General features: G+C 42.5%; 2 protein-coding genes and 1 long non-coding RNA gene across 7 annotated transcripts in view; 1 reads left to right on the forward strand and 2 right to left on the reverse strand.

The window, feature by feature from the left end:
* The window catches only part of SCUBE2 (signal peptide, CUB domain and EGF like domain containing 2), a 116,509-nt gene extending 115,198 nt beyond the window's left edge, over positions 1–1,311 (reverse strand). The window contains 1 exon segment of the mRNA XM_061610378.1: positions 949–1,311. Coding sequence (XP_061466362.1) covers positions 949–1,072 — 124 coding nt within the window. The 5' untranslated portion in view covers positions 1,073–1,311.
* On the forward strand, positions 1,247–27,083 carry LOC133377085 (uncharacterized). Its single transcript, XR_009760609.1, has 3 exons — positions 1,247–1,387; positions 17,780–17,862; positions 26,860–27,083. It is a non-coding gene; the product is annotated as an uncharacterized LOC133377085 (long non-coding RNA).
* Positions 24,716–27,824, reverse strand: part of DENND5A (DENN domain containing 5A) — a 142,078-nt gene continuing 138,969 nt past the window's right edge. For all 5 annotated transcript variants that reach the window (XM_061610372.1, XM_061610371.1, XM_061610374.1 and 2 more), the window contains one exon: positions 24,716–27,056. In XM_061610372.1, coding sequence (XP_061466356.1) covers positions 26,873–27,056 — 184 coding nt within the window. In that variant the 3' untranslated portion in view covers positions 24,716–26,872. The remainder of the gene's footprint in view (positions 27,057–27,824) is intronic.

Genomic DNA, 27,824 nt, shown 5'->3' on the forward strand with positions numbered 1-27,824 from the left:
CCCACTGCATTCAATGGGGCTTAGTCTCAGGTAAGTGTACTAGAGGATTCTATCCTTAGTTTTTCCAATTAATTGTAGTTAATTGTTTTTTTAAAAAGACCTGGGAGTTGGGATGAGAACCTAAAAAACAAAGAGGTCATAAATGTAAGCACTTATAATGTGCAAGATTCTGTGGAGACATATAAGCAAAAGAACACAGAGTTTTGGTTCCTGAGACATTGAGGCTGCAATCAAATACATGTCTACTCAGAAGTAAATTCCATTTGGTTCAATGGGACTTATTCCCAGGTAAGTGTGTACTGGATTGCAGCCTAAATCGCTAGCTTAGAACACAGCCTATTTATCAGAGCCTATTGCCTACTACAGCTCATACCACCACAACCATATCTCTTGTTGCTGCCTCAACTAATAGGTCTGCTCTCCTGAAATTTATTGGAAGTTATATGCACTGAAATCTATGGAATTTGACTCCATATGAATGCATACTGTGAACAATGCACAGGCTCTAACTGCCAATGGAGCCAACAGAACAAGTCGTGTTGTTTGGTGTACCGTGGCCAATGATAATGCCCATCATATGCAAAGATGACCTGGATGTTTCCAACTGTCCCACCAAGTCAGTGCGTGTGCTGGTTGCCAAAACGAGCTTAACTTTAACTCACGGGCAGGCAGCCCCACACATTCAGAGAAGGGGCACGTTCTTAAGACAAGGCATTACTTCCCCTCAACTCTACCCAGAGTAGTTAAAAAAAACCCAGCCGTTTAAATGCTGAATCTGGAGCAAAGCGCCAAGAATGGAGCTACCTTCATGCATGGCTCTTAGCTCCACAAAGAAAAATAATAAAGGCGATACCCCGCAAGACCCGCCCGGCTCACTCAGCCCTAACAGCCTCGCTCCTCGGGGGATTTGCCAAGCTGTTCCGCAAACACCAAGAACTGGATACTAACCGGCGAACAGGAGTCCGGCTGCGCGGACCTGTCCTTGGGGAGGCGCGGCGAGCAGTAGGAGCGGCGGCGACAGCAGCAGGAGGATTAGCGCCTTCACTACAAAGCAGCAGAGTCCGGACCCCATCGAGCTGCTGGCAGCGGCTTTGGCGCCTGTTATTAGTGTTGCTGCTTGCTGCTGCGGCCGCCGCTCTTACTTGTACAGCGGCCTCCCCCTGGGGCCCGGCCCTACGCGCGTCCACAAGGGGAGGCGTCTGCAAGCAGCTGACCCGCCCCGAGCCTCCCCTCACGTGCGAGAGCTGGCTGGTCCGCGAGAGACAGGCAGGGAAGTAACACGCACGCGCCGGGAGAGAGGCATAGCTGCTGCTGCTGCTGCCGTCGTCTTTTTCCGACTCTTACCTGAGAGGTCACATCCCTTAAAGTTAGGCTACTATGGTGAAAGGTGATGACAGACTAATATTTATTAATTAATTAATGGACACTCCCTCTTGCAGACAAAACTATGCATGACTGACTCACAACGTAGGTCACCCTCCTTAGGGTCACCCATATCTGAAATACTTAAACCTTTAAGATATACTTTGAGGCAGGTCTCAAATATTCTCGAAGCAAACTCGATTGTCCCCTATATAAATGGCTTCAAGCATAAGCATAGTGCCTTTATTCGGAAAAAGACACACAAGGGTGCAATTTTCTATATGAAAACTGCATGAATCAGTGGAGTCATTTGACATGTTTCACGTTTGTATGTATTCAGAGCAAGAATAGGCTGCCCATTGTAGCACGATAAGCATGAATCAACAAAGGATACCTGTAGTTTATCTAATTTGAAGGTAGAAGAGCCCCAGGAAGGATGTGCATTCCAGGCAGCCTTAAGGCCAGGCACCTGGCATTTTAGAATTAAGGACATTTTACATTTTTTAAAATACATTTACCTATTGCTCATATTTGGACTGCATAAACAGATACATTTTCAGCAGGAACCTATTCATGTTCATCTAGAAGCAAACACCACAGAGTTCAGTGGAACTTACTCTGAAGTAACTGTGCTACAGTTGCAGCCTATGACACACATTGCATTCCCCACATACTATCATTTTCAAAATTTCAATATTAAGCACATGCTACAAGAGGTAGAATACCCATATACGAAATAAGATGGATAATGTAGCCAGACACACACAAAATTTTAATCAGCAAGCTGTAGAATTACATCCAAATTCAGTACACAATTGTAACTATTTAGGCCATGCTCCTATCCCTGACCCTGATTTATTACCTCTGTTTTGATTATGTTTTCATGCAGATGAATGCCTCTGGAGAAGAACAAAAGAGTTGGTTGACAAAGGCCACTTTAAATTTATGCTCTCTTCTTTTCTGCCATTTACTTGGGCAGACAACACTGCCACACCTCTCTGGTCCAAACCAACTCTAGGAATCCTCAGAACCTCTTTTTTGATGTTTCTTTGATTCTCTAAGAAAGGGTAGTCAGTGTGGTGCCTTCCAGTTGTTTTGGACTAACTATTCCTATTGGCAGAAACACTTCTGCTTTCCCTCTCCCGGTTGGGGTCCTCAGGGATCTGTTCTGCCCCTCTGCTTCTCCTCTCCAGTCTACACTCTAACCCTGGCGACCTCATCAAATCCCATGTGTGATACACTGTTCCACTAGCGCGAGAAACGTTTGCTTGCAGAACCGAACTTTACTTATTTAGACAGTTTACAGCTTATATTTAAATGAAGCTCTACGTGGTATGCAACATAAGTTAAAACATCTTAAACAGCAAATATACAAAAACACTACACAATCTATAAAATGCAATTGATGACTGAATAGAACATCCTCTTTAGTATCAACATTTCGTATAAACATTGTATATAATAATGAGCTACAAAAAATACAAGAAAAAAATCATGGCAAACATAGTAGACTGAACAAAATATCCCCTAGGCTTCAAGAAAAAATAATAAAAATCAAGTTTAAAAAAATCAACCTTATTTTTAAACATGGTAGATTAGACAAAAGAAAATCAACTCTTTTCTTAATCAATATATAATAAAAAAGCAAAGCAGTCAAAACAGTCAGCCCCCTTTATAATAGCAAACAGAATTTCATCTAACTACAGTTCCCATATCTATATTCCCATAGATATAATTCAGTTTACTCAAGCATACCCTTATGAGATTAACTTTCCCCTCCCGTCCCCTGCAGCCTCCTGCACCCCCTCAAAATCATATCTGGTGGGTTTGGGGGACCCTCTGGAGCAGGTTTTGGGAGTGCAGGGGTAGGAGAGGAAGGGGAAGTCTCGTGAGAGCAGAGCTACTCACAGAACATTGGTTAGAGCCATGGCATTCTGTGCCATCTATGTGCAGATGACACTCCTCCCTCTCTGTTCACCTCGTTCCAATCTCACACATCCAACTGCTCTCTTAACATCTCTGCCTGGATGCTTCATCAAGTCAGACTCAATATATCCAATATTACCTTATCATCTTTCCTCTCCTGCTGTGGCCCTTCTAGGGGAAGGGCTGTAGCTCAGTGGTAGAGCCTCTGCCTTGCGTGCAGAAGGACAGAGGTTCAGTCCCTGGCATGTCCAGGCAGGGCTGGGAGAGACTCTTGCCTGAAACTCTGTAGAGCTACTTCCAGTCAGTGTAGACAATTCTGAGCTACATGGACCAATGGTCCAACTCAGTGTAAGGCAGCTTCCTGTGTTCCTCCCGAGCCCTCTTCCCCTGGTTTGCTTTCCCTGTCCTCTAGCAGTCTTACTGTCAGTCCTGTTCAACAGACACATAGCCTGTGACCCCTCTCTCTCCTCTGTTCCTTATATTCAGAAGCAAAGTCATGCAGAACTTTAATTAATTAATTAAGTAAGTAAGTAATACCTCACCCTTCCTCTCAAAGGAGCCCAGGGTGGCAAACATAGACAAAACAATTTAACATGAAAAACATACTAAAAACAGCTAAAAACATTCACCAGTGATATTCAGGTTGCAAACATTCAACCCTTTCACTGTCCCCTCAGTAAGAACACTGATTCATGCTCTGGCCATCCCTTGCCTAGACTTCTGCAATCTTCTCTTTGGTCTTCTGTTGTCTCTCCTTGGTCCCCTTATATCCACACAGCACTCTGCTGCCAAAATCATTTACCTGTCTTGGTGCACTGATCTTATGACACCCTCCTTAAATCCCTACACTGTCTTCATGCCCAGTTCTGGATTCAGCACAAGCTTCTGGTCCTTACCTTCAAAGTCTTCCTTCTCTCTTATTTCTCTGCTCCTATATATCTGGATACATCCCTGCCTACGACCTTCCCTCCTCCAGCTCCACCACCACTCTCAGCCATCCAAAGGTCACCTTTCCATTAAATAAAAGATTCTTACTTTTCTCCCTTGCTGCCCCTTATATTTAGAACTTCCAGGCATATATGCAACATAACCTCTTACTTCCTTCAAAGCTTCCTCAAAGACCACCTTTTCTACAAAGCCTATGACATAATCCCCTAGTTCCTATTTTATTTATCAATAGATTTTTAGTTCAAGGCACGGCCCCACCCTACCGTAACAGCCTTAACTAAGCCTAAACATTTGCAACAGAAACAACCACATATTGCTTCCCTGTTTACCCCTGCCACCAGTTAACTTCTTCTCGTTTCTTCTATGTTTTCTTGCTCCATGGGGCAGGGACCTGCTTGCTTGTATACTTTATAGCGTGGTGAGGGGGTTTGAGAGTTTTGAAGAAGCTAAGAGCAATGCCTTCAGGAATCTAGACCAAGAGGCTAGACGCCTAGCAGAATGGTCAAAGCTGGAACACCAGACTAAGATGCATCCAAACTCAGAGGAAGGCAATGGTAAACCACCTCTGAATATCTCTTACCACAAAAACCCTGTGAACAGAGTATCCAAAATACAACACGAGATAGTGCTGGAAGATGGGACCCCCAGGTCAGAAGGCACTCACCGAGCTACTGGGGAAGAACAAAGGACAAGTACGAGTAGTGCTGTGACTAATGACGCAGCTGGGTCAAAGCCAAAAGGAAGCCCAGAGGCTGATACGCCGCATACAATAGGAACATGGAATGTAAGAAGCATGAACCAGGGGAAGTTAGAAATTGTCAAGCAAGAAATGGAATGCATCAACATTACAATACTTGGTGTGAACGAACTAAAATGGTCGGGAATGGGACATTTAGATCCTTTCCAATCGGGCTTCAGGACTGGACACGGAACTGAAACAGCCTTGGTCGCTCTGGTGGATGATATGAGGAGGGTGTTGGATAGGGGAGAATACACGTTCCTCGTCCTCCTGGATTTCTCAGTGGCTTTCGATACCGTTGACCACAGTATCCTTTCAAACCGCCTGGAGGGATTAGGAATAGGGGGCACTGTTTTACGGTGGTTCCGTTCCTATCTCTCCGGCAGACATCAACGGGTAGCACTGGGGGATGAGGTTTCAGACCCTTGGCCTCTCAATTGTGGAGTGCCACAGGGTTCTATCCTCTCCCCCATGCTATTCAACATCTATATGAAACCGCTGGGAGCCATCATCAGGAGTTTTGGGCTGCAGTGTCACCAATATGCGGATGACACTCAGCTCTATCTCTCATTTAAGTCCTCACCAGAGTTGGCTGTGAATACCTTGTCCAATTGCCTGGAGACCGTAAGTGGATGGATGGGAGAGAACAGACTGAAGCTAAACCCCAACAAGACCGAGGTGTTGCTAGTGGGTGATAAGAGAAGGCTGGGAAATTTAGACCTGGTGCTTAATGGGGTGAGATTACCCCTGAAGGACCAGGTCCGCAGCCTAGGGGTCATCCTTGACTCCCAGCTGTCCATGGAGGCTCAGGTTTCGGCAGTGAGCCGGGCAGCTTGGTACCAAGTTCATCTGGTACAGAGGCTGCGACCCTACCTTCCTATACATCTGCTCCAACGAGTGATACATGCCCTGGTCTCCTCTCGCTTAGACTACTGTAATGCGCTCTATGTGGGGTTACCCTTGAAGATGGTCCGGAAATTGCAGCTGGTACAGAATGCGGCGGCACGCTTGATAAAGCGGAGCCGTCGCTGGGATCATGTCACCCCAGTGTTGGTAGATCTACACTGGTTGCCAGTTGTTTACCAGGCCCAATTCAAGGTGTTGGTACTAACCTTTAAAACCTTATACGGTTTCAGCCCAGTTTATCTGAAGGAACACCTCCAGTATCACCAAGTATGCCACCAAACAAGATCAGCCTCACAAGACCTTCTTTCGGTCCCACTGGTGAAAACAGCTAGGCTGGCGCGGACCAGAGGGAGGGCATTCTCGATCGTGGCCCCCACCCTCTGGAACTCGCTCCCTTTTGACCTCCGACATGCCTCCTCCCTGATGGCTTTTCGCTGAGCCCTAAAGACCTGGCTATTCAGGCAGGCCTATGGGATTTCTGGGGCGGACTAGTTTCTATACTGTATTAATTGAAAGATGGTTTTAGATGAATTGATGTTGATGTTGTGATTTGTTGACTGTATATTGTTTTATATTGTATTTTATATTGTTGTACGTCGCCCAGAGTGTCCATTAATTCGGACAGATGGGCGACTAACAAATAAAATTTTATTATTTTATTATTATTTTCAATCAGGCAACTACAAAATATTTTATGAAGAAAATGAGAAATTAAGAAGAAATGGGGTTGCTTTAATAGTGAGAAGTGATGTAGTAAGAGCAATTAGGAGCTACAACGCAAGGTCTGAGCGAGTTATATCAATGTGATTAAATGGGAAACCTATTAACATAACCATCATCCAAGTCTATGCTCCAACAGCAAACGCAGAAGAAGAGGAATTGGAGAGATTTTATGCAGAAGTACAGGAAGAAATTGATCACACACCAAAACAAGATGTGCTGATAATCATGGGGGATTGGAATGCAAAAGTAGGGAACATAGAAGAACTAGGAATTGTGGGGAAAGGGGCCTAGGAGACAGAAATGAAGCAGGAGAAAGACTTATTGAATTCTTTGAAGCCAATAATTTGTTTCTTGCAAACACATTTTTTCAGCAACTGAAAAGACGACTGTACACATGGACAATATAGGAATCAAATTGATTATATAACTGGAAACGGAAGATGGAGAAGTTCCATACTTTCTACGAAAACAAGACCAGGAGCAGACTGTGGTACAGATCATGAACTGGTCATATTGAAATTCAGAGTAAAGCTGAAGAAGACCAACAAAGCAATCATAATGCCAAAATACAATTTAAATAACATCCCAGAAGCATATAAAGATCAAATAAGGAACAGGTTTTGTTGAGCTCTTGTGCCCCGAACCTTTTAGTGTTCTCGGACCCTGTTTCCTTTTACGTTGAGGTTTGGGAATATGAGCCCAACATACTGCACCAAATTTTCTTACATGGTTAAGATAAGGCTTTCTGTTAAACATCACTTCATAAGGCGTACATTCTACAGCGCTTGTATATACTCTGTTCAACAGATAGTTAGCATATATTGTACATTTACTCCAGAAATCCCTGGTAAGTGGGGAGTCTCCTAACATTGCTCTCACAGTGTCTTGTAAAAAATTGTTGTACCTCTCTGCAATCCCGTTCTGATGGGGTGAAAAAGGAGCTGTTAATTCATGTTTTACCTCTTTGTTGTAGAGATATTTTTGCAGAGTTGAGGATAAAAATTCTCCTCCTGTATTAGACCGGATTGCTGCTATCCGGGTCTTGAATCTAGCCTCTACCCATTCCACAAAATGTTGTAGCTTCTTAGCAGCTTCTGCTTTGTTATGCAATAAGTAAACAAAAGCGTATCTCGTGTAGTCATCGACCAACACATAATAAAACTTAGCATTGCCTTTAGATTGCCTAAAGGGACCGGCCAGATCCATGTGTATTAGCTGAAATGGCCTTTGCGTGCTTATCAGCCTTTCTTTGTGTATGGGAGCTGCTGTTGACTTCCATTCACTACAAATGTCACAGTCCTCATACTGCGTACAGGTTTTAAACATTAGGTCTGCACTATGCTTCTTTGTTTTTAGAAGTGTTGCATAACTGACATGACCCAACCTTTTGTGATACAAGTGTATACATTTATCATGATAAGGCTTATTTCCTACTGCGTTTACACATAGTGGGGCTTCATCATTTACAATGCTTCTTTGAACTTTCCTATAACACATATCTTGTTTCCCTTACATATTGTGCATTTCCCTTTGTCAAAGTGAACAACATAATTCATATCATTTAACTCGGCTACAGATATTATATTCCTGTCCATACTGGGAACATAAAGCACATTTGTAACTAGCGTTTGTAAACATTTTAGATATACCACTCCTACCCCTTTTACTTCACGACAGCTTCCATCCGCCAAGTAAACGTTCTGGTTTGTTGTTGGGGTCAGGGTTTTAAACTGTTTGTCATTATTCGCCAAAAAATGACTAGCTCCCGAGTCTACAGCCCAGGATGCTCTGTTCAGTTCATTGTTCTTTTCCTTTGTTGCTACGACATGCACTTTAAACGGGTCTTTCTCGCATTATTGTGTTCTTCTTTTCATCTCAGCCTGGCATTGTCTGCGTAGATGATTTGGGGAACCACATTTGTAGCAGCGTTTCACTCCATATGCCATGGAACCTCGCTCATTCTGCTCCGGGTTTTCTTTGTTGCTTTGTTTGCTTTTCTCCTGTCAGCGTTCTGCTTCTTGAAGTAATTTGTTTGTGATGTAATCAACACTGAGCTCCGCATCTGGCAAACTTTCTAATGCGCTTATTACTCCGCCCCAGGATTCATTTAAAGTCGACAGCGTTATGTATGCCATCTGTTCCTGTGTATGCTGCATGTCCATTTCTTGCAGTTCGGCAAACAAACATTGTAAGTTTTGTAAATGCATCTGCATGGACTCGCCTTCTTTGTAACATGTTTGGTAAAGTCTTTTAGTAAGTAGGACCTTAGAGCCTGCAGTTTTTCTCACGTGTACAGTTCGTAAAGCATTCCACACTTCCTTCACAGTGTTTAAGCCCCTTACATGGATTAATTGTTCATTTTCCAGAGCTAGCATAATAAGAGCTTTAGCTTTCTCTTCCGCCCTTATCCACTCTGCCGGTGGGGCTGCAGGGGGGTCTTCTGCAACTGTGTGCCACACGCCCTCCTTCACCAGAAGCATCAGTCTTTACCTTCCAGTAGGAGTAGTTGGTGCTCCCCAGCCTCTCCAAGGGAAAAGACACACTTCCAAACGCTGCCATTCTTTCTATCCCTCTCAGCTGCCTTATTGCACTTTCTGGTTCTACGTCTGTTGCTCAGCTTCAAAGTAACGCTGTTATGGCTTGGATGGCCCTTTGTTGAGCTCTTGTGCCCTGAACCAACAAGGCAGACATTACTTGTTGCACAGGACACAGAGATGTCCAGCCTAACAGCACTCCCGAGCCAGCAAACAGGAAGAAAGCACTCTGACACTCTTGAGCTTTGTGCCAGTAAAACAAACTTTATCTCAGTGCATACATAAACAATCACCAACATAAGCTACACTCCTACCATCCCCCACACAGCCTGGCTCTCTGGGCTTGTGTTTTATAGCCAGCCCTTTTGATCCAGTGCAGCTGTGTGTCCTTCACATAATTACTGTAATACAGTTAACCCATTCCCAACATGGGGAATGACTCAGCTTAATGAGCTAACAGGTTTGAGGCTTTAAACTTAGTTGACAGAGAACCAGAAGAACTATGGAATGAAGTCAGAGACGTTATCAGGGAAGAATGCAAAAAGATAGTATCTCTAGTTAAAAAGAGAGAAAGACCTCAATGGATGACTGAAGAAACACTTAAAATGGTTAAAGAGAGAAGGAAAGCAAAAGCAAAAGGAGATAGAAACACAGTCAGAACCCTAAATGCAACAATACAGCAGCTAGTACATAGGGACAAAGAGAACTATTACAATAGTTACTGTATAGAAATAGAAGAGGACAACAAAAAGGGAAGAACAAGAGCACTGTTCCAAAAGATGAGAGATTAAAGGGAAATTTAAACCAAGAGTAGGGATGTTGAAAAATCAACAGGGAAACACACTGACTGACCGAGATGAAATAAAAGGAAGATGGAAGCAATACACTGAAGAACTCTATAAAAGAGATGCCAGGATGACAGATTCATTCACGGAAAGAACCGTATGATGAAGAACCAGAAATTTTAGAATGTGAGGTGAAAGCTGCGCTTAAAATACTTGGAAGAAACAAATCACCAGGAATAGATGGCATACCAATAGAGTTGCCACAAGCTACTGAGACTGAATCTGTCCAAATTTTGAAAAAAACCTGTCAAGAAATATGGAAAATTAAACAATGGCCCACAGACTGGAAAGCGTTCCATATACATCCCAATTCCAAAGAAAGGGTATCCCAGGGAATGCAGTAATTATCAAACTATTGCCTTAATATCTCATGCAAGTAAAGTAATGCTCAAGATTCTACAACAAAGGCTCTTACCATATATGGAGAGGGAAATGCCAGACGTCCAAGCTGGATTTAGAAAGGGAAGAGGCATCAGAGATCATACTGCAAACCTACATTGGATAATGGAATGGAGCAAGGAATTTCAGAAGGAAATCACCCTGTGCTTTCTAGATTGCAGCAAAGGCTTTGATTGTGTAGATCATGAAAAACTATAGAATGCTTTAGAAGAAATGGGGGTGCCACAGCATCTGATTGTCCTGATGTGCAACCTATATTCTGCACAAGAGGCTGCTGTAAGGACAGAATATGGAAAAACCGATTGGTTCCCCATCGGAAAGGGTGTGAGACAGGGGTGTATTTTGTCACCCTATTTATTTAATCTATACGCAGAACGTATCATACAGAAAGCAGGACTGGACCAAAATAAAGGAGATGTGAAAATTGGAGGGAGAAATATCAATAATTTAAGATATGCAGACGATACCATACTACTAGCAGAAACCAGTAATGATTTGAAGCGAATGCTGATGAAAGTTAAAGAGGAAAGCACAAAAGCAGGACTATAGCTGAATGTCAAACAGACTAAAGTAATGACAACAGAAGGTTTATGTAACTTTAAAGTTGACAACAAAAACATTGAACTTGTCAAGGATTATCAATACCTTGGCACAGTCTTTCACCAAAATGGAGACAATAGTCAAGAAATCAGAAGAACGCTAGGACTGGGGAGGGCAGCTATGAAATAATTAGAAAAGATCCTCAATTGCAAAGATGTATCATTGAACACTAGTTAGGATCATTCAGACCATAGTATTTCCGATCTCTATGTATGGATGTGAAAGTTGGACAGTGAAAAAAGCAGGTAAGAGAAAAATCAATTCAATTGAAATGTGGTGTTGGAGGAGAGCTCTGTGCATACCATGGACTGTGAAAAAGACAAATAATTGAGTGTTAGAACAAATTAAACCAGAACTATCACTAGAAGCTAACATGATGAAACTGGGGTTATCATACTTTGGACACATAATGAGAAGACATGATTCACTAGAAAAGACAATAATGCTGGGAAAAACAGAAGGGAGTAGAAAAAGAGGAAGGCCAAACAAGAGATGGATTGATTCCATAAAGGAAGCCACAGACCTGAACTTACATCTGAACAGGGTGGTTCATGACAGATGCCCTTGGTGGTCGCTGATTCATTGGGTTGCCATAAGTCATAGTTGACTTGGAGGCACATAACAACAACAACAATTCTTCCCATAGCTGAAAAATCAGTAGAACCCAACTAACAAGCATTCCAATAAACTTCAAGGGTGGACACACGCATGCATTTTTAATTTAATCATGTGTGCACACATAAATTAAAGCCAGTTTCTAGTCCTTATGTTTGCAGATATTTTGCATCTCATATTATTGCCCTATTTTGCAGATAGAGATTTTCACATTTAACTATTTCACTGATGTTTTATTATTTATTTATTTATTTATTGCATTTAAATACTGCCTCATAGCCGAAGCTCTCTGGGCGGTTTGCAACAATTAAAAATATTAAAAGCAAGTATACAAAGTTAAACCATACCAAATTAAGACCCAAAAATTAAAACCCACAACTCTGGCCAAAGAGTCAGATGGTGGGCATCTTCAAGGGGGTGAAAGACCCCCATAATAATCTCCACTGTGTTTGTGCTTTGTCTCTTCCAAATTTGAATATTTCTCTGTACAATATTTATATTGCCTCTTAGAGGTGCCTACCCAGATGGTTCCATCACAGGTGCCAGGGCAAACTCAGAGATTTGTACCAGTATAGTTAAAGTAGCTATATAAAAAAATAGAAAACAGTAAGACAAAGCACTTCTGACTTACCTGATATTTTCATCCCACTCTTCCCTGAGGCCATAAATTAACCACACAGTACCTTTTGCCAGCATTGTTCTCTTGGATATCATGGCGAAAAAGAGCACAGGAAATTTGCAATAATGAATTTTATAGTGAATCAGTGTGATATGATTGGATGCACATATATTTTGAAGTTTATGATTTGAGAGAGCACTGTCATAAACATAGTGAAGGATTGACCTTTCATGCATACATCTTCAATGGTCCATATAGATTTCTTCCATTGTGCTGCCCAGGGTTTTTCAAGTCTTCCAACATTTTCAAATACCACAGGGCATTTTCAATAAAATGATCAGTATGAAATGGAAAACAATTTCTTACTTGCTGTAGGTCTCACCTAGCAACATTTCCTCTCTCATCATCCTTTTAACAAAAGTTCAGAGAACATTTCAAACTCAGATTAGAGAAAGATTCAAAATTACTCAGGATTTTATTTAATCCAGTGGTTCCAAGGTTGTCTGCATGAGTTTGTTATCTAGAATCAATGTCACCTCTGATTTGTATATGTGGATAGTGTATCATTGACATGGTCTTTGTAATACATTGCTTGCATTCAGATCTCCCCTCCTAAGACACATATTGCCAAGAACAGCAGCACTTACATAAAAGGGAAGGATGGAGAACTTTATCATATTGAGAGTGGGAAACAGGCAAAGTATTATAGTAGCAGAGGTAAAAAGCAGTGGATATCAGTAGTTGCCAGAACAAGGGTGGGTAGACAGCAGCTGCCTAGCAAGATATAGGACAGTGGGTGCTAAGGACCACAGCAGAGAACATCTGGCATGCTTCCAGCTATAGAAAGGACAAATGAGACACCATCTTCTTTGACAAGTCACAGGGCAAAGCAGGATCTGTGAGAGGCAGGGTTAAGAACCATTTGGGAAGAAGGCACAGATATTTTGTCCAAAGTGTGAAAATGTGAAGGAACTGACAAAATGAGCATCTAAAGGTTTATAAAGATATAGATAAAAAATATTAACAGTACAAAGTAAAATACTGAAATATAGAGTTCCTGTACTTTAAATAACCATATTATGTACAAGCTTCTGTTCAACAGCGCCATCTAGCTAGAACATTTTCCTTGCTAAATGCATGCATTATATTCACTAATAAGCAAATAACCTTGCGGTTTAAGAACATACTTATAGCCAACAGATATTTCTATCAAACTTTTAAAAGCAGGGAAATTGGGCAGCTAAAGTGAATGTACCAGGGAAGCAAGAGACCTTACCTCCTGTCTGAGATATTGTACTGCCCTACAAATTTGTAAAAATGCAAACACAATTTGGGATGGTCTTTCACAGTCCTATCCACTTCCTGTGTAGCTTGGAAGAATTTGGTAACGTGCTTCTGAACATACGGTAAGTGGTGGCAACACCTGCTGTCTCCAAAAAAGAATTACATTTTTTGTATGTTTGTTGGTGTTCTTTTTACTTTGCTTCTTTTCTGTGTTACTACTGTTTCTACAATCTAATTTAGAAAATTATATTTCTCTTATCCTAGAAATCTGTGTCAAATTTATTTTTATTGATTTCAAAGCCTTTTAATTGGTAAGTGTCTTATGATGGTGAAGACAACCTTCCAACTGGAGGTTATTCTCTTTCTATTTTGGGTGCATTAACAGTTGAATCTGAAACTGCAGTTTGATGTAAAATCAGACGGATTACAATAGGTTGCTACTTAAGCAATGACTCTAGCTGTTGGAAAAAACAAACTTGGCCTGCCCAAGATGCATATTTTCGGCCTGCTATGCTTAAACTACTCCACTTAAGGAAAGGTGGGCATGATCAATGAAAAACATAGAGCACACCTAGAATTTTGCTAGAATATATTTCACCTCCCACTGTTTTATCGTGTGCAAACTGAGACATGCCTCATGTCCACTGGAAACTATCCTGCAGAATAGTCAGTGCCATTATTCCACAATTGTTTTTGGAGCTTTTTTTTAGTGTTGCGAAGTGTTGCTATACTTCACATATTCACAGAAACAGAAGCAAAAGAAAATGATTTACTATAGGAAACTTCACTAAAATTGCAAAGTAAATCAAAAATATTTAAAGTGACTATCTGAACTACATCAACTGTTTAAAAATTGTGGCTTCCTCCTGCTAAAACAAGATCAGCACAGCGCATTACTTGTTTCTGTTATTTGGGCTGATGGCAGGTGTTGCCACCACTCACCATATACTCAAGGCACATTACCAAATTCTTCCTTGCTTTGTAGCTTGGAAGAATTTGGTAACGTGCCTCTGAGCATATGGTGAGTGGTGGCAACACCTGCCGTCTCCAAAGATAATTATATTTTTGTATGTCTTTCACAGTCCTATCCACTTCCTGTGTAGCTTGGAAAAATTTGGTAACGTGCTTCTGAACATATGGTGAGTGGTGGCAACACCTGCTGTCTCCAAAAAAGAATTACATTTTTTGTATGTTTGTTGGTGTTCTTCTTACTTTGCTTTTTTCCTGTGTTACTAATGTTTCTACAGATAATCTAAAGTAGAAATTTTTATTTCCCTCATTATTCATCCTAGAAATCTGTGTCAAATTTATTTTTATTAATTTCAAAGCCTTTTTATTGGTCAATGTCACATGATGGTGAAGACAGCCATTTTGACCAATTTATAGGGCAGTACAATATCTCAGAGATGAGTTCAGGTCTCCTGCTCCCCTGGTGCATTCACTATAGCTGCCCAATTTCCCTGCTTGTTAAAGTTTGATAGAAATATCTGTGGGCTATAGGTACATTCTTAAACCACAAGCTTTTTTGCCTATTAATGAATTTCCTTGCCTTTTAATCCAGGAGGTGAGAAATGGGATCCTGTCCAAGTTTGCTGAGAATGGATTGATCGTTTTCATGCATATTGAGTTCAGTTGGATTTACTCCCCTGCAATCATGCTTAGGATAGGTGAAACTGACCACAGGGGATGGGGAAGTGGGAGGAGGAGGAGGGAGGGGAGGGAGTGCAGAGGAGAGAACTGGGATGGCAGCAGGCAGGAGGAGGAGAGAAGGAGAGGTTTGATCATTTGCATGTTCATTGAATTCAGTGTGATTGACTCCCGTGCAATCATGTTTAGGATAGGTAAAACTGACTGGGGGGGAGGGCTGGAGTGGGCAGGGGAGGAGGAAGAAGGAAGAGAGGAGGAGGAAGGGGGAGGAGAGGAAAATGCAGGTCCCCTTTGCATGCTTATTGAGTTCAATGGGATTTACTCCTACGCAATCATGGTTAGGAATAGGATAGGGGAAAAATGACCATGGGGGAGGAGGAGGGGGGAGCGTATTGGAGGAAGGGGGAGAGGAGGGCAGGTTTGATCATTTGAATGCTTATAGAGTTTGATGGTATGTACTTCCGTGCAATCATGCTTAAGATAGGTAAAACTGACCATGGGGAGGAGCAAGAGGAAGGGGAGGAGGGGATTGGAAGGGGATGAGGAGGGAGGGGCAAAGGAAGGAGGAGGGAAGGGGCAAGAGGGGGGATAGGAGGGAGGAGAAGGGATGGTGGGTTTGATGGTTTGCATACTTTTTGAGTTCAATGGGATTTATTTCTGTGCAGTCATGTTTGAAAATGGAAATGGACTGCCTTCAAGTCAATCCCGACATGGTGACCCTATGAATAGGGTTTTCATGGTAAACGGTATTCAGAGGTGGTTTTACCATTGCGTTCCTCTGAGAGGCAGTGACTGACCCAAGGTCACCCAGTGAGCTTCATGGCTGTGTGGTGATCCAAACCCTGGTCTCTCAAGTCCAACATTAACCTGGGGGAGGGGCAGGGAGGGGAGGGGGAAGAGATTGGGTGGGTGGGCACTGGGCAGAAGGGAAGCCCCTTTCCTTTCCAAAAGGAAAACATTGTGAACAGTATCACTGCTTTTCACGGTTTCCCCCACCTTTTTATTCTACAGCAGGCACATGTAGCCTCCCACCCAAATTTAAACCAAAGCTGTTCCTGACCACATCCACACCAGGCCTTTATTTCACTTTGGACAAGTCATGGCTTCTCTCAAAGAATCCTGGGAAGTGTAGTTAGTAAAGGGTGCTGAGAGTTGCTAGGAGATGCCCTGTTCCCCTCACAGACCTTCAATCAGAGTGGCTGACTGTTAAACCAGTCTGGCCACTGGAGCTCTCTCAGTGGAACAGGAGTCTCTTCTCAGCACCCTTCACAAACTACACTTCCCAGGATTCTCTGAGGGAAGCCATGACTGTCTCAAGTGAAATCAAAGTCTGGTGTGGGTGTGGCCCCCTGATTAGGCAAGCCCAGCAGCTGCGAGTCTGGCTTTGACGGTTCTTACTGAGCATGACCCGACGTTATCATAGGGTTCCAGCCAAAATCTCTTCAATTTATTAAAAAGCAGCCAGGCATTTTTTAAAACTTTTAAACTGCAGAAGATGAAGGTCAGAGTATTGGGCAAGGTCAGTATTGGGATTACAGGTACTCTGTGAACATGGCAGATTTTTAATGAATTTCAACAGATTTTGAGGACTCTGACAGAAAAAAGTCCAAAAGGGCTCTGGGTTTTCTCTCTTGTCTTTTTACACTTTGAACGCTCTATTCTCTCTGACTGTTTTGTGTATTGCCATGAAAATTGAGAGGGCTGTTAAGCAAGCGTTTCTGAGTTCAGGACTATAAGTTTGGTACGGTTTTGTTTTGAAATGAGCTTATGGGAAGCATCAGAATGGCATGGGGGATATTTTCAATTTAACATTGCGGAATGTGAAAAATCCACGCTGGCTATAGTATACAGCCACTCTCGTGGCTATATAATATAGTTTTGGGGAAATTCTCTTTTAAAAAAAGTTTGCCCTACAGCACAGGGTTTAATGTTGGAAAACTTGAAGTTACAGCTTCCTTGAATTTAAAGAACTGGTTTTGTCCTTCTTTAATATATCGTCCCTGGTGAAGCTACATTACGAGAGTGCTGAACTTCCAGTCCACAGGCCAGAAATGGCCAGCAAAGCCTCTCCCAGTGGTCTACCAGTCTCCTCCTGTATTTCCTGATGGCAGCTGTAGAATTACTGGTGGTGTTACTGCATTAAAAAAACACCAGAGACTTATTGGGACAGTACTATTCAGAAGTTCTCAGTGACTGCCATTGTTCTTGGGCATTCCCAGCCATCTCCACTGGAAAACATTGGAGCAGATGCTTGTGTCCAATTACTTTGTCTAATCTCTAATTTATTATTATTATTGTTTGCTAACTGGTCCAGAAGTAGGAGTGCCAGGTCAGAAGGGTGGATGGGAATGCTATGTGTTTTGTTTGCTGCTGCAACAGAGTAGATCAGTCTTTCCCAACCTTTAGGTCCCCAAATGTTGTTGGACTACAACCTCCATTAGCCACAACCAGCATGCCATTGGTTAGGAATGATAGGAATTGTAGTCCAGCAACAGCTGGGGTCCCAAAGGTTGGGAAAGGCTGGATTAGAGGATTTTTTTCAATTGAGGAATAGGTGCGATTGCAGGGAAGGGAGTTTTAAACATCCTGTGCCAGAAATCTGATGAAAGCACCATTTTCATTCCCTTAACAGCACTGAGATGGGAGAGGTTTCCTCCCACCAACATGATGAGGATGAAAATACCACACACACCCCAGCTGATTTGCATCCATCAGGTGAGTGGGGAAGCTCTGTGCATTTGTGTGCACACATTTATTTATTTATTTATTTATTTATTAAATTTATTAGTTGCCCATCTGGCTGGTTGTCCAGCCACTCTGGGCGACGTACAAGATAAAAAACAATACATTAAAACGTTAAAATTTAAAACCATAACAGTAAAAACCTAACCCACCCCAAAAGCCTGCCTGAAGAGCCAGGTCTTCAAGGCCCGGCGGAAGCTCATCATAGAAGGGGCATGGCGGAGATCATTTGGGAGAGAGTTCCACAGGGTGGGGGCCACTATTGAAAAAGCCCTCTCTCTAGTCCTCACCAGTCTAGCTATTTTAACCGGTGGGATCGAGAGAAGGTCTTCTGAGGCTGATCTTGTTGAGCGGCATCCCTGACGATGCTGGAGGTGCTCCTTCAAATAGACTGGGCTAAAACCGTGTAGGGTTTTAAAGGTCAAAACCAACACCTTGAATTGGGCCCCGTAAACAACCGGTAGCCAGTGCAACTCCTTCAGCACTGGAGTGATGTGATCTTGCCAGCGGCTGCCTTTAATCAGACGAGCCGCCGCATTCTGTACCAGTTGCAGCTTCCGGACCGTTTTCAAGGGTAACCCCACGTAGAGCACATTACAGTAGTCTAGGCGAGAGGTGACCAGGGCATGTACCACCGGTGGGAGCAGATGGTTGGGAAGGTAGGGGCGCAGCCTCCGTATCAGATGGAGTTGATACAGCGCCGCCCAGCTCACAGCCGAGACTTGAGCCTCCATGGACAGCTGGGAGTCAAGAATGACCCCCAGGCTGCGGACCTGGTCTTTCGGGCAATCGTACCCCATTGAGCACCAGGACCACATCCCCCAGCCTTCCCTTGTCTCCCACAAAGAGTACCTCGGTTTTGTCAGGGTTCAGCTTCAACTTATTCCTTCCCATCCAGCCACTCACCGACTCCAGGCACTTGGACAGGGTTTCTACAGCCAACCTCAGTGAAGATTTAAATGAGAGATAGAGCTGCGTGTCATCCGCATACTGATGACATTGCAGCCCAAATCTCCTGATGATTGCCCCCAGCGGCTTTATATAGATGTTGAACAGCATCGGGGAGAGGATGGAACCCTGTGGCACCCCACAAGTGAGAGGCCAAGGATCCGAGACCTCATCCTCCAATGCCACTCTTTGGTACCTACCAGAGAGGAAGGAATGGAACCACTGCAATACAGTGCCCCCCATGCCTAATCTCTTCAGGCGGTCCAGAAGGATAATGTGGTCAACGGTATCGAAAGCCGCTGAGAGATCAAGGAGGATAAGGAAGGTGCATTCGCCCCTATCCCATGCCATCCTCATATCATCTACCAAGGCGACCAAGGCTGTTTCAGTCCCATGTCCAGGCCTGAAGCCCGATTGAAATAGATCCAGATAATCCCCTTACTCCAAGTGCGCTTGCAACTGCTTTGCCACCACCCGCTCAACCGCCTTGCCTAAGAATGGCAAATCTGAGACTGGGCGAAAGTTGTTCAGATCTTGGGGATCCAAGGAGGGCTTCTTTAAGATTGGTTTTATTACTGCCTCCTTGAGCACTGATGGCATTACTCCCTCTTCGAGATATGTATTTACCACCATCTTGATCCCCTCACCCAGTCTATCTTTGCAGCTCATAATGAGCCACGATGGGCAAGGATTGAGTAAGCAAGTGGTTGGCTTTAAGGTTGAAAGCACCTTGTCCACTTCATCAGATGGAAGAAGCTGGAACCGATCCCACACCACCAGAGCACCACTGGTCACCTCTGGCTTGCTCACTATGTCCACAGCGCACGGAATAGCACTCTTAATACGATTGATTTTCTCTGCAAAGTGTTTAGCAAATTCATCACAGGAGGCCTTGTCAGGCTTAGGTGGGCAACACAGCCATTTGCAGACAGTACAGTAGGAGTTAAGGAAAGAGTTAAGCCGTTAATTGAGAGCACTTGAGAGAAATGCCCAAGGTCAGGCTGCAGCTGTAACAGATCAAAGAAGCAGCAATAAAAGGCTTGAGTAAGCACACAGAGGTGTGGGGGTAATAGGAATGCGTTATAGTTGGTTGGAGAGAGAGAGCGAAGGAGCACGGTGTGACAAACCTATTGAAACAAGTAAAGTTTCTCTTCCTGAACGTCTTGGCTGGTGGTCTATTATTTCATCCTGCAGCAGGCATAACTAAGCACGCTAAAACGCTACTGGACTTCTGGTTCTGCTGGTCCATTGAAGCTGTACACTCTACAAAGGGTTATGGGCCCAGCTCCACACCAGTAACAACCAGTTTGCTACCAGTAAAGCAAGCTTGTGCTATGCCGGACAACCAAAGGAAGCTGAGCCGGAGAGCTGGTGAGCTGTGGGAGAGCGGCAAAGCAGCGGCAGAGGATTGTGTTGCCAGGAAACCAAAGTGATAAGGAAGTCTGCGAGAATGGCTGGAGTAACTTTGGCTGGCATTCCACTGGAACGTCTCTCGGAACGAAATTACTCATGCTGGCGGCTGCGGATGCAAGCCTATCTAAACAGAGAAGATTTATGGAAGGTAATTGACCAACAACCCCCCTCCGTTCCACCACCTGCAGAATGGCTACGCTGGGACAAAAGAGCGAAGTCATTCATAATCTTGGCTGTCGGAGACTCGCAACTATTAAATCTAAGAGGTAAAAATACTGCTAAGGAAATGTGGACTACTTTAAAAGACTATTATGTTGAAGCAACAGCTAGCAGTAGAATAAGTCTTGCGAGACAACTATACAGAATGCAGCTAACAGACGAAGTGACAATGTCAGAACACTTAATGAATAATTGCAAGCCTATTTGCAGAATTACAGGAAAGGGGTGTGGAACATACGGAAACACAGAACATTTATATCACTCTTTCAACACTCAATGATTCTTGGAATCCTGTCATAAGCGCCCTTGAAGCGATGCCCGATTCTGGACTTTCGGTTCGATATGTTGCAGACAAACTGAAACAAGAATGGGAGAGAAGAAAAGAAACAAAACAAAGGCAAGAGGGACGAATCGAAAGGAGTGAAAGAAAAGAAAAGACTGAGATAAAGGCTTTTGGGACTAAAGCATGTTACAACTGCGGCTCCTTGCATCATCTAAGGCGGGACTGTGACACTGAGAAGGAGGAGGGACGGAAGAAAACCCTCACACGTGCAGTTGGTGAGTGCAAAGACAAAGAATGAAAAAGACATTGTAAACAGAGACAATAGTATGTGAGTCTTGGACTCAGGTTCCACCCATTCACTCATAAAAGAGAAAAGTTTATTTAAAACAATGGTGCCAGCTGATGAAGACGTGAGTTTAGCTGATGGTACTAAATAACGGGTGATGGGTAAGGGTATTGTACAGATATATGCTTTACAGACAATAATGACAAATGTTTTATTTGTGCCCACTTTAACTAACAACATTCTGTCAGTTTCAAAACTATTGGAAATGGGTTATAGTGTGTTATTCAGTAACAAGAAATGTGAAATAATGAAAAAGGGAAAGGTGTGCCTAAAGGGATATTGTAAAGAATCCATGTTCTATGTAAAAGTAAACCCTACAGCACAGGCCTCACTACTGACACATAAGAAAACCCATGATAAATGTATCCATGAATGGCACCGAAGGCTGGGGCATGTAAATTATGAGACTGTGAAAAAGGCAGCTCAATTCAGTGCTGATGTACAACTAAAAGACTGCAAGCAATACATGCAGTGTGAAGTATGTCAGCAAACAAAGGCCACTATAGCTCCAATTAACAAAGTAGCTGAAAGAAATACTGATAAACCTTATCAAACTATACATGTTGATTTAGCGGGACCATTTCCCAAAACGCAAGGTGGTGCTAGATATTTTCTCGTGATTGTTGACGATTATTCAAGATATTGTCATGTAAATTTACTAAAAACAAAAGATGAGGCTGCAGAGAAATTAAAACGTTTTCTGACCAGAGTGGAAGTACAGCATGGCACACAGGTGCAACAGATTAGATCTGACCAGGGCGGGGAGTTCACTGGAAAGTCCCTGGAACAATATTTTGAAAAGAAAGGAATAAACCATGCTGTAACCGCCCCATTTTCACCGCATCGGAATGGGACAGCTGAAAGGAAAAACAAAACATTGCAGGATGCTATGAGAGCAATGTTAAAGGATTCAGGCCTTGCTCAATCTTTCTGGGGAGAAAGTTTAATGTATGCTACATATATTCAGAATAGAGTACTGCATAGAACTATAGCCATGTCACCATATGAAATGTTGTACAAAAGAAAGCCCAGATTACAACACATACTGAGATTTGGTTCCCCATGCTGGGTGCATGTTCCCAAGGGAAAGAGAAAGGGAAAATTGGCTCCCAGAGCGAAAAAGGGATATGTGTTGGGGTTTCAACATGTTAATTACCGTGTGTGGGTTCCACAGGATGGTAGTGTAACACTCAGCAGGAGTGTTAGAACACAAGAACAAGACTCAGAGAGCCACAGAACATATGTAACTCTAGATTGCAGTGACACAAATGGTTTAAATGCAACAGAGCCTGCTCAACAGATAAAACAGGAAAGGGAAGAAACACAAAAGGAGATAGAGAGAAGCAGCTCTGATTCAAGTAGCAGTGCATCAAGCACAGACACAGAAACAGAACAGGAACAAGAAACAGAAACATTAAGGAGGTCAACACGACAAAACATAGGGAAACCGCCAGAATGTTTCCAAGTATCAGCCATACAGGGTGAGACAAACAGTGAGGAAAACAAACAGTGCAAAGTAATAACAGACAGTGATACCCTGTTCATAAATAGCATAAGAGCACGAATGGCAAAGTATGCTCAAGAAGGTGACAGTGACTGTGCATATATGTGTTAAATGTGTTCATCCTCAAAAGAATGTAGAAAAGTGAAAAAAAAATGCCTGAAGACTGTAAAATGTAAAGCAATGTAACTTTGTAACCAAAGAACTATATACTTACACTGTAAAATTGTAACTTGCAATGTCTGTCTGGAAGGTGGGGGCTGTCAGGCTTAGGTGGGCAACACAGCCATTTCCAGACAGTACAGTAGGAGTTAAGGAAACAGTTAAGCCGTTAATTGAGAGCACTTGGGAGAAACGCCCAAGGTCAGGCTGCAGCTGTAACAGATCAAAGAAGCAGCAATAAAAGGCTTGAGTAAGCACACAGAGGTGTGGGGGTAATAGGAATGCGTTATAGTTGGTTGGAGAGAGAGAGCGAAGGAGCACGGTGTGACAAACCTATTGAAACAAGTAAAGTTTCTCTTCCTGAACGTCTTGGCTGGTGGTCTATTATTTCATCCTGCAGCAGGCATAACTAAGCACACTAAAACGCTACTGGACTTCTGGTTCTGCTGGTCCATTGAAGCTGTACACTCTACAGGCCTTAGCATGTTCCATTGGTTCCAGAGCAACTGGACCGACCAGGCTCCAGACCACTTGGAACAGTCTCCTGGGACAGCACTCTGCAGATGCAATAGAGGCAGCATAAAAATCTTTTTTTGCTGCCCTTATTGCCACATGATAGGCTGCCGCAGCCGCTCTAACATGTGTCCGATCGTCGTCAGAGCGAGATTTCCGCCACCGGCGCTCTAGCCGTCTCACCTCCCGCCTCAGAATTCGCAACCGTGGGGTGAACCACGGTGCCGTCTGAGCTCTATTCAGGGGGAGAGGGCGTTTCGGAGCCACCCGGTCTAATGCCCCGGCGATTGCGGCATTCCACCCCTCCACCAGGGTCTCAGCCGAGTGGCTGTGTGCATGCTCCAGAGTCCCCAAGTGCATTCAGGAATCCATCAGGATCCATCAGACGCCTGGGGCGGACCATCTTAATAGGTCCTCCACCCCCACGGAGGGTTTGTGGCACCGAAAAGTCCATCCTCACCAAGTAGTGGTCTGACCATGACAAGGGGGTGATGGATGTACCCCCAATTTTCAGATCACTCCCCTCCTCTCCCGAGAGTGCATGACCAGCTACATGGGTGGGCCCCATTGTAATAAGGTGCAGCTCCCAGGAAGCCATGCATGCGTCTGAGTGTGGATCCACCTAGCTTTTTCATTCTGATCACCACTGGAATGGAGCCCTTGGAGGTTCGGCAACACAGAAATTTGATCCTTAGACCCAGAAAGGATTCCCACCCATTTGACTTGTCTTTAGAAGCCCATTTATTTGGTATAATTTGTCCCACTGTACATGAGCCAAAAAAAATGGGTATGAGTACATGGTTCCTTAGTTTTGTTTGAAAAGATCCTAGTAATTTTAAATACCATGTGCTCAAAAGATAGTAGGAACAGCACCAAAAACTTGTGTAATGTAGCACAGCAGTAATGGAATTGTAGGGGTGGTTTTTGCTTTCTTGGATAGTATAAACAATTAAAGGAAGTACAATTCACTCTCTCTGAGGTAAAGCTAACCATGAGTGTGGAATACACACATACTTTTCTTCTTCAGTTCTGATGAAGTAGTGAACTGTATCAGCTCCTCTGCAACCCTTATATTGAACATAAAAGCCTAATTTCTGTTATATACAAGTTTGGGGAATGTGATGTTGCAAAAGGAAGTCTTCAGAAGAGTAACAGGCTTTCTCATCTTCACAGAGTCTGTATGCAAACGTGTATTATACTTTTAAATTGAGCTAACAGAAAAAAATATTGTTGTGTTAACATAGAAGTAACCTCTGTAGAGCCAGGCATCCCAAGATCAGCATGAGTATGTTTATCAAGTATGATGAGATAATGAGGGCTGCAACCTTTCCAATCTCTAGCACAATCTTACAAAGACAAGCAATTCAAATCAGAAATAATTGTATAGAAGCAATAATAAAAGCTTTTCAAAATAATAACAAAATAAACAAGAAAAGTAAAAATAGTAAAATTTAATACATGTGCTATATTTTTAAGTGGAATAAAAATGACCACAAGATGTAGAAAATAAAGAATAATGCTACTTGTTGAAGATGGACAGTTGAAAACTTTTTTATCAGAAGTTAAAAAGCCTAACTTCTGACACAACATTTTTACAGTAAAGGCCTGTAGAATCTGGAATCTTAATACAGAGACCTAAAGCATTCTACAGTATATCTTAATGTTTCCTCAATTAAGTAGGTATCTCCTAGGGATTTTAGTTGAGAATTCTATCAAGAACAATTGCTTCTAGGCTGTCACTGGATTTCTTCAATTGACACTTTACTCTTTAGAAAGTCCACAGATTCTGAACATTTTGTGGGTATTCTAATATTTTACACCATGTTCACAAGTATCCAAAACCCCAGTCTTTAAGAAAACACAAAAATAAGCACATGAACATTCAGCATTTCAAAAGAAAATGTTACATGTGTTCTGCCTGTGAACTGGCTTACCAAGTGAAAGACTTGACATAGTATTACATTGAGTAGCAGCATGTCAGTCACAGTAATACTGCTCTCACTCATACCCAACCAAAAATATTCACACCAGCACATGTGCTTGTGATGTTGTTATGAAATAATGCCAGTATTGCAAGATATCAAACAACTGTGAAACTGCTGCTGTTATCTGATTCTCACATTTATATACCAGTTCAGTTTGCACATAACGCCAAGCCAAATCATGGCTTAGTGCAAATAAGCAAATGTGTGGGTTCCTAGAGCAAAGTTAATGGCTGCAGCATTCCTCTTCTGGTCTTGCTTCTGCCACCCTACCCACCACTAAGCCATGATTTGCTTAGTGTTACACCCAGTTGTCGACTTATAGTTGATCTCCCTCCCCCAGACAAACTGTTAGCAGGAAACCAAGGACAGACCTTGGTTACAGTTTGTGGTTTGTCTGGAGTGAGACAAACCATAAGCCTGGATTCAGATGTAACACTAAGCCAAAGCATGGCTTAGCCCCAGGTAGCACAGCAGCAGCTTAACTGGGGGAGGAGTGCGGCAGCTGTGATCCTTCACTTCGGAAACCTGAATGTTTGGTCTTTCGCACTAAACCATGCTTTGGCTTAGCATTACATGGAATCCGGGTCAGTATTGCATTGTCTTTTATTAGACTGTTAGCTAATTATATAGAGTACATCTGGTTTTAGGACAATCATTTACGGGTGATATCCCACGTATATCATACTCAGAGAAGACCCAATGAAATCAGTGGTCTAAAGTTAGTCATGACAAACTGGATTTGAAAGTCAGGTTCATGCTGAGACGTATTTTGCTAACACATACTCTTATTCTGGCCTTAAGTGGGCTGTTTTCTAATTAGGTCCTAAATTCAAAACACAACAACCATGTAACAAAGCATGTTAAGTATATAGTATTCTTTTTCTTACACAAAGACATTACAACATGATGAAAAGTTAAATAAATAAATGCCAGTTAAAAACACATTTATAATTTTCTCTGTGCAATTCTGTACCCTTATGAAAAAATATCACTGATCTCTGCACATCTGCATGATTCACTCTTCCAGACTCTGCTACAAAATAATACTGACAACCGAAATAAAAGAAAAAAAATTTGCTAATGCATACAGTGCTTTGAGGCTATTAAAAACAATATTTAAACTTTTAGTTTTCTTGCAGCAGAGCAGTGACCCAACATGGAAAAGCCAATTATTATGATGTTTATAATATACTATTAGATTTTCAGTTGGTGATTGACTCTTAGCTTAAGTGGAATGTAACTATACTTTTCAACATACAGTCTGAAGGCAAGTTCAGAGGATGCCAAGAGCTTTTCACTGCATCATTTTCAATGGCAAAGAAATATTACAGCTTTAAAATAAGCTGCACAATACTCATCTTAATTCTTTCACATGAAAGTGTGTAAAAGCAAATCAGCAAATAAATTCTAAAAGTGATTCATAGGTATTTTATCCCTGTTACACATCAGGTAATAGAGCTTCTATCCATACTTCCACATTCTGTTTTGAGTTTCTTTCCAGAAAAATTGTAGTGAATGACATAAATTTTTCGATGCAATGTATTAGCAGATAGTATTTTTGCATACTAATAATGTTTTGTTCCTTGGTGCTTTTTTACAGTGCAAGAAGCAGATCAGATGTCTATTCCTTTAACGAGGGATGCCTCTAGTATGATGTTGAACTCCTGCAAAGTCTGCAACACACGAATCAAGGAATTCACTAAAGTATGATCCTTTATGAGTGCTGTGTCTTCATACATCTGAGTTGTGATGGGACAGTCTGCCAGTAAGGCAATCCAATGGTGTAAGAGGTGATCTCTGCAAGGGAAAATTTTAGAATTCCAAAACAAGGTATTAAATAATTTTTCTTCTTTTAAAAATACATTTCCTGGTATTTTAGTATCATAATTCTTCCTAATACTAGATTTGTTAGGTTCATGTCTATCAGCTGCTAGACAATAAATCAGGGCTATCCACAGGCAAGTTAATGTTTTCTGCATAAACGGGAATTTCCAGGTATGCAGGAAAAATGTTAATTTGAAGAAAAAAGCTCACAAGAACAATCTGATGAAAACCAAGCATGCTCATTGACCTACAGGATTTTCTTTAAAAAATTAAAAAACTTGAAAGGTAGCAAGCAGAGCAGGGGGAAATTGGCCTGACTGGCCTTTGCAATATATATAGTATCTTGGAGGAGGGAATTAGGGTTGGGGGATGTGAACCTTCAGGTACAAATCCCCCAAATCCTAGTTCCTCCTGTTCCCAAGGTCAGGATATCAAACTTTTAAAGACTCTGATCACTTTGAAATTAATTAGAGAGGGAAGAAGTGTTTTTCCTTCAATTCCAATTAATAACTCTTTCAAGGACACTAACAGAGCAATCCACAAAGGGCTCTGCTGTATTCTCCAAAAGTGGATATTGGCAGAACCTACTGTTGGCAGTATCTCACCCATCAGAACTCCCCAAAATGAGGTGTTTGGGGGCACTGAGGGGGCAGAGCTGGGCCAGCCAAGTACCTGCTGTACCAGTCCATCTACTGGGGATGAGCCCCTACCTTGTTGCTGCAACAATGTACCACAGTTTTT

The sequence above is a fragment of the Rhineura floridana genome, chromosome 2 (genome assembly GCF_030035675.1).
Source record: "Rhineura floridana isolate rRhiFlo1 chromosome 2, rRhiFlo1.hap2, whole genome shotgun sequence".
NCBI classification, from domain to species: Eukaryota; Metazoa; Chordata; class Lepidosauria; order Squamata; family Rhineuridae; genus Rhineura; species Rhineura floridana.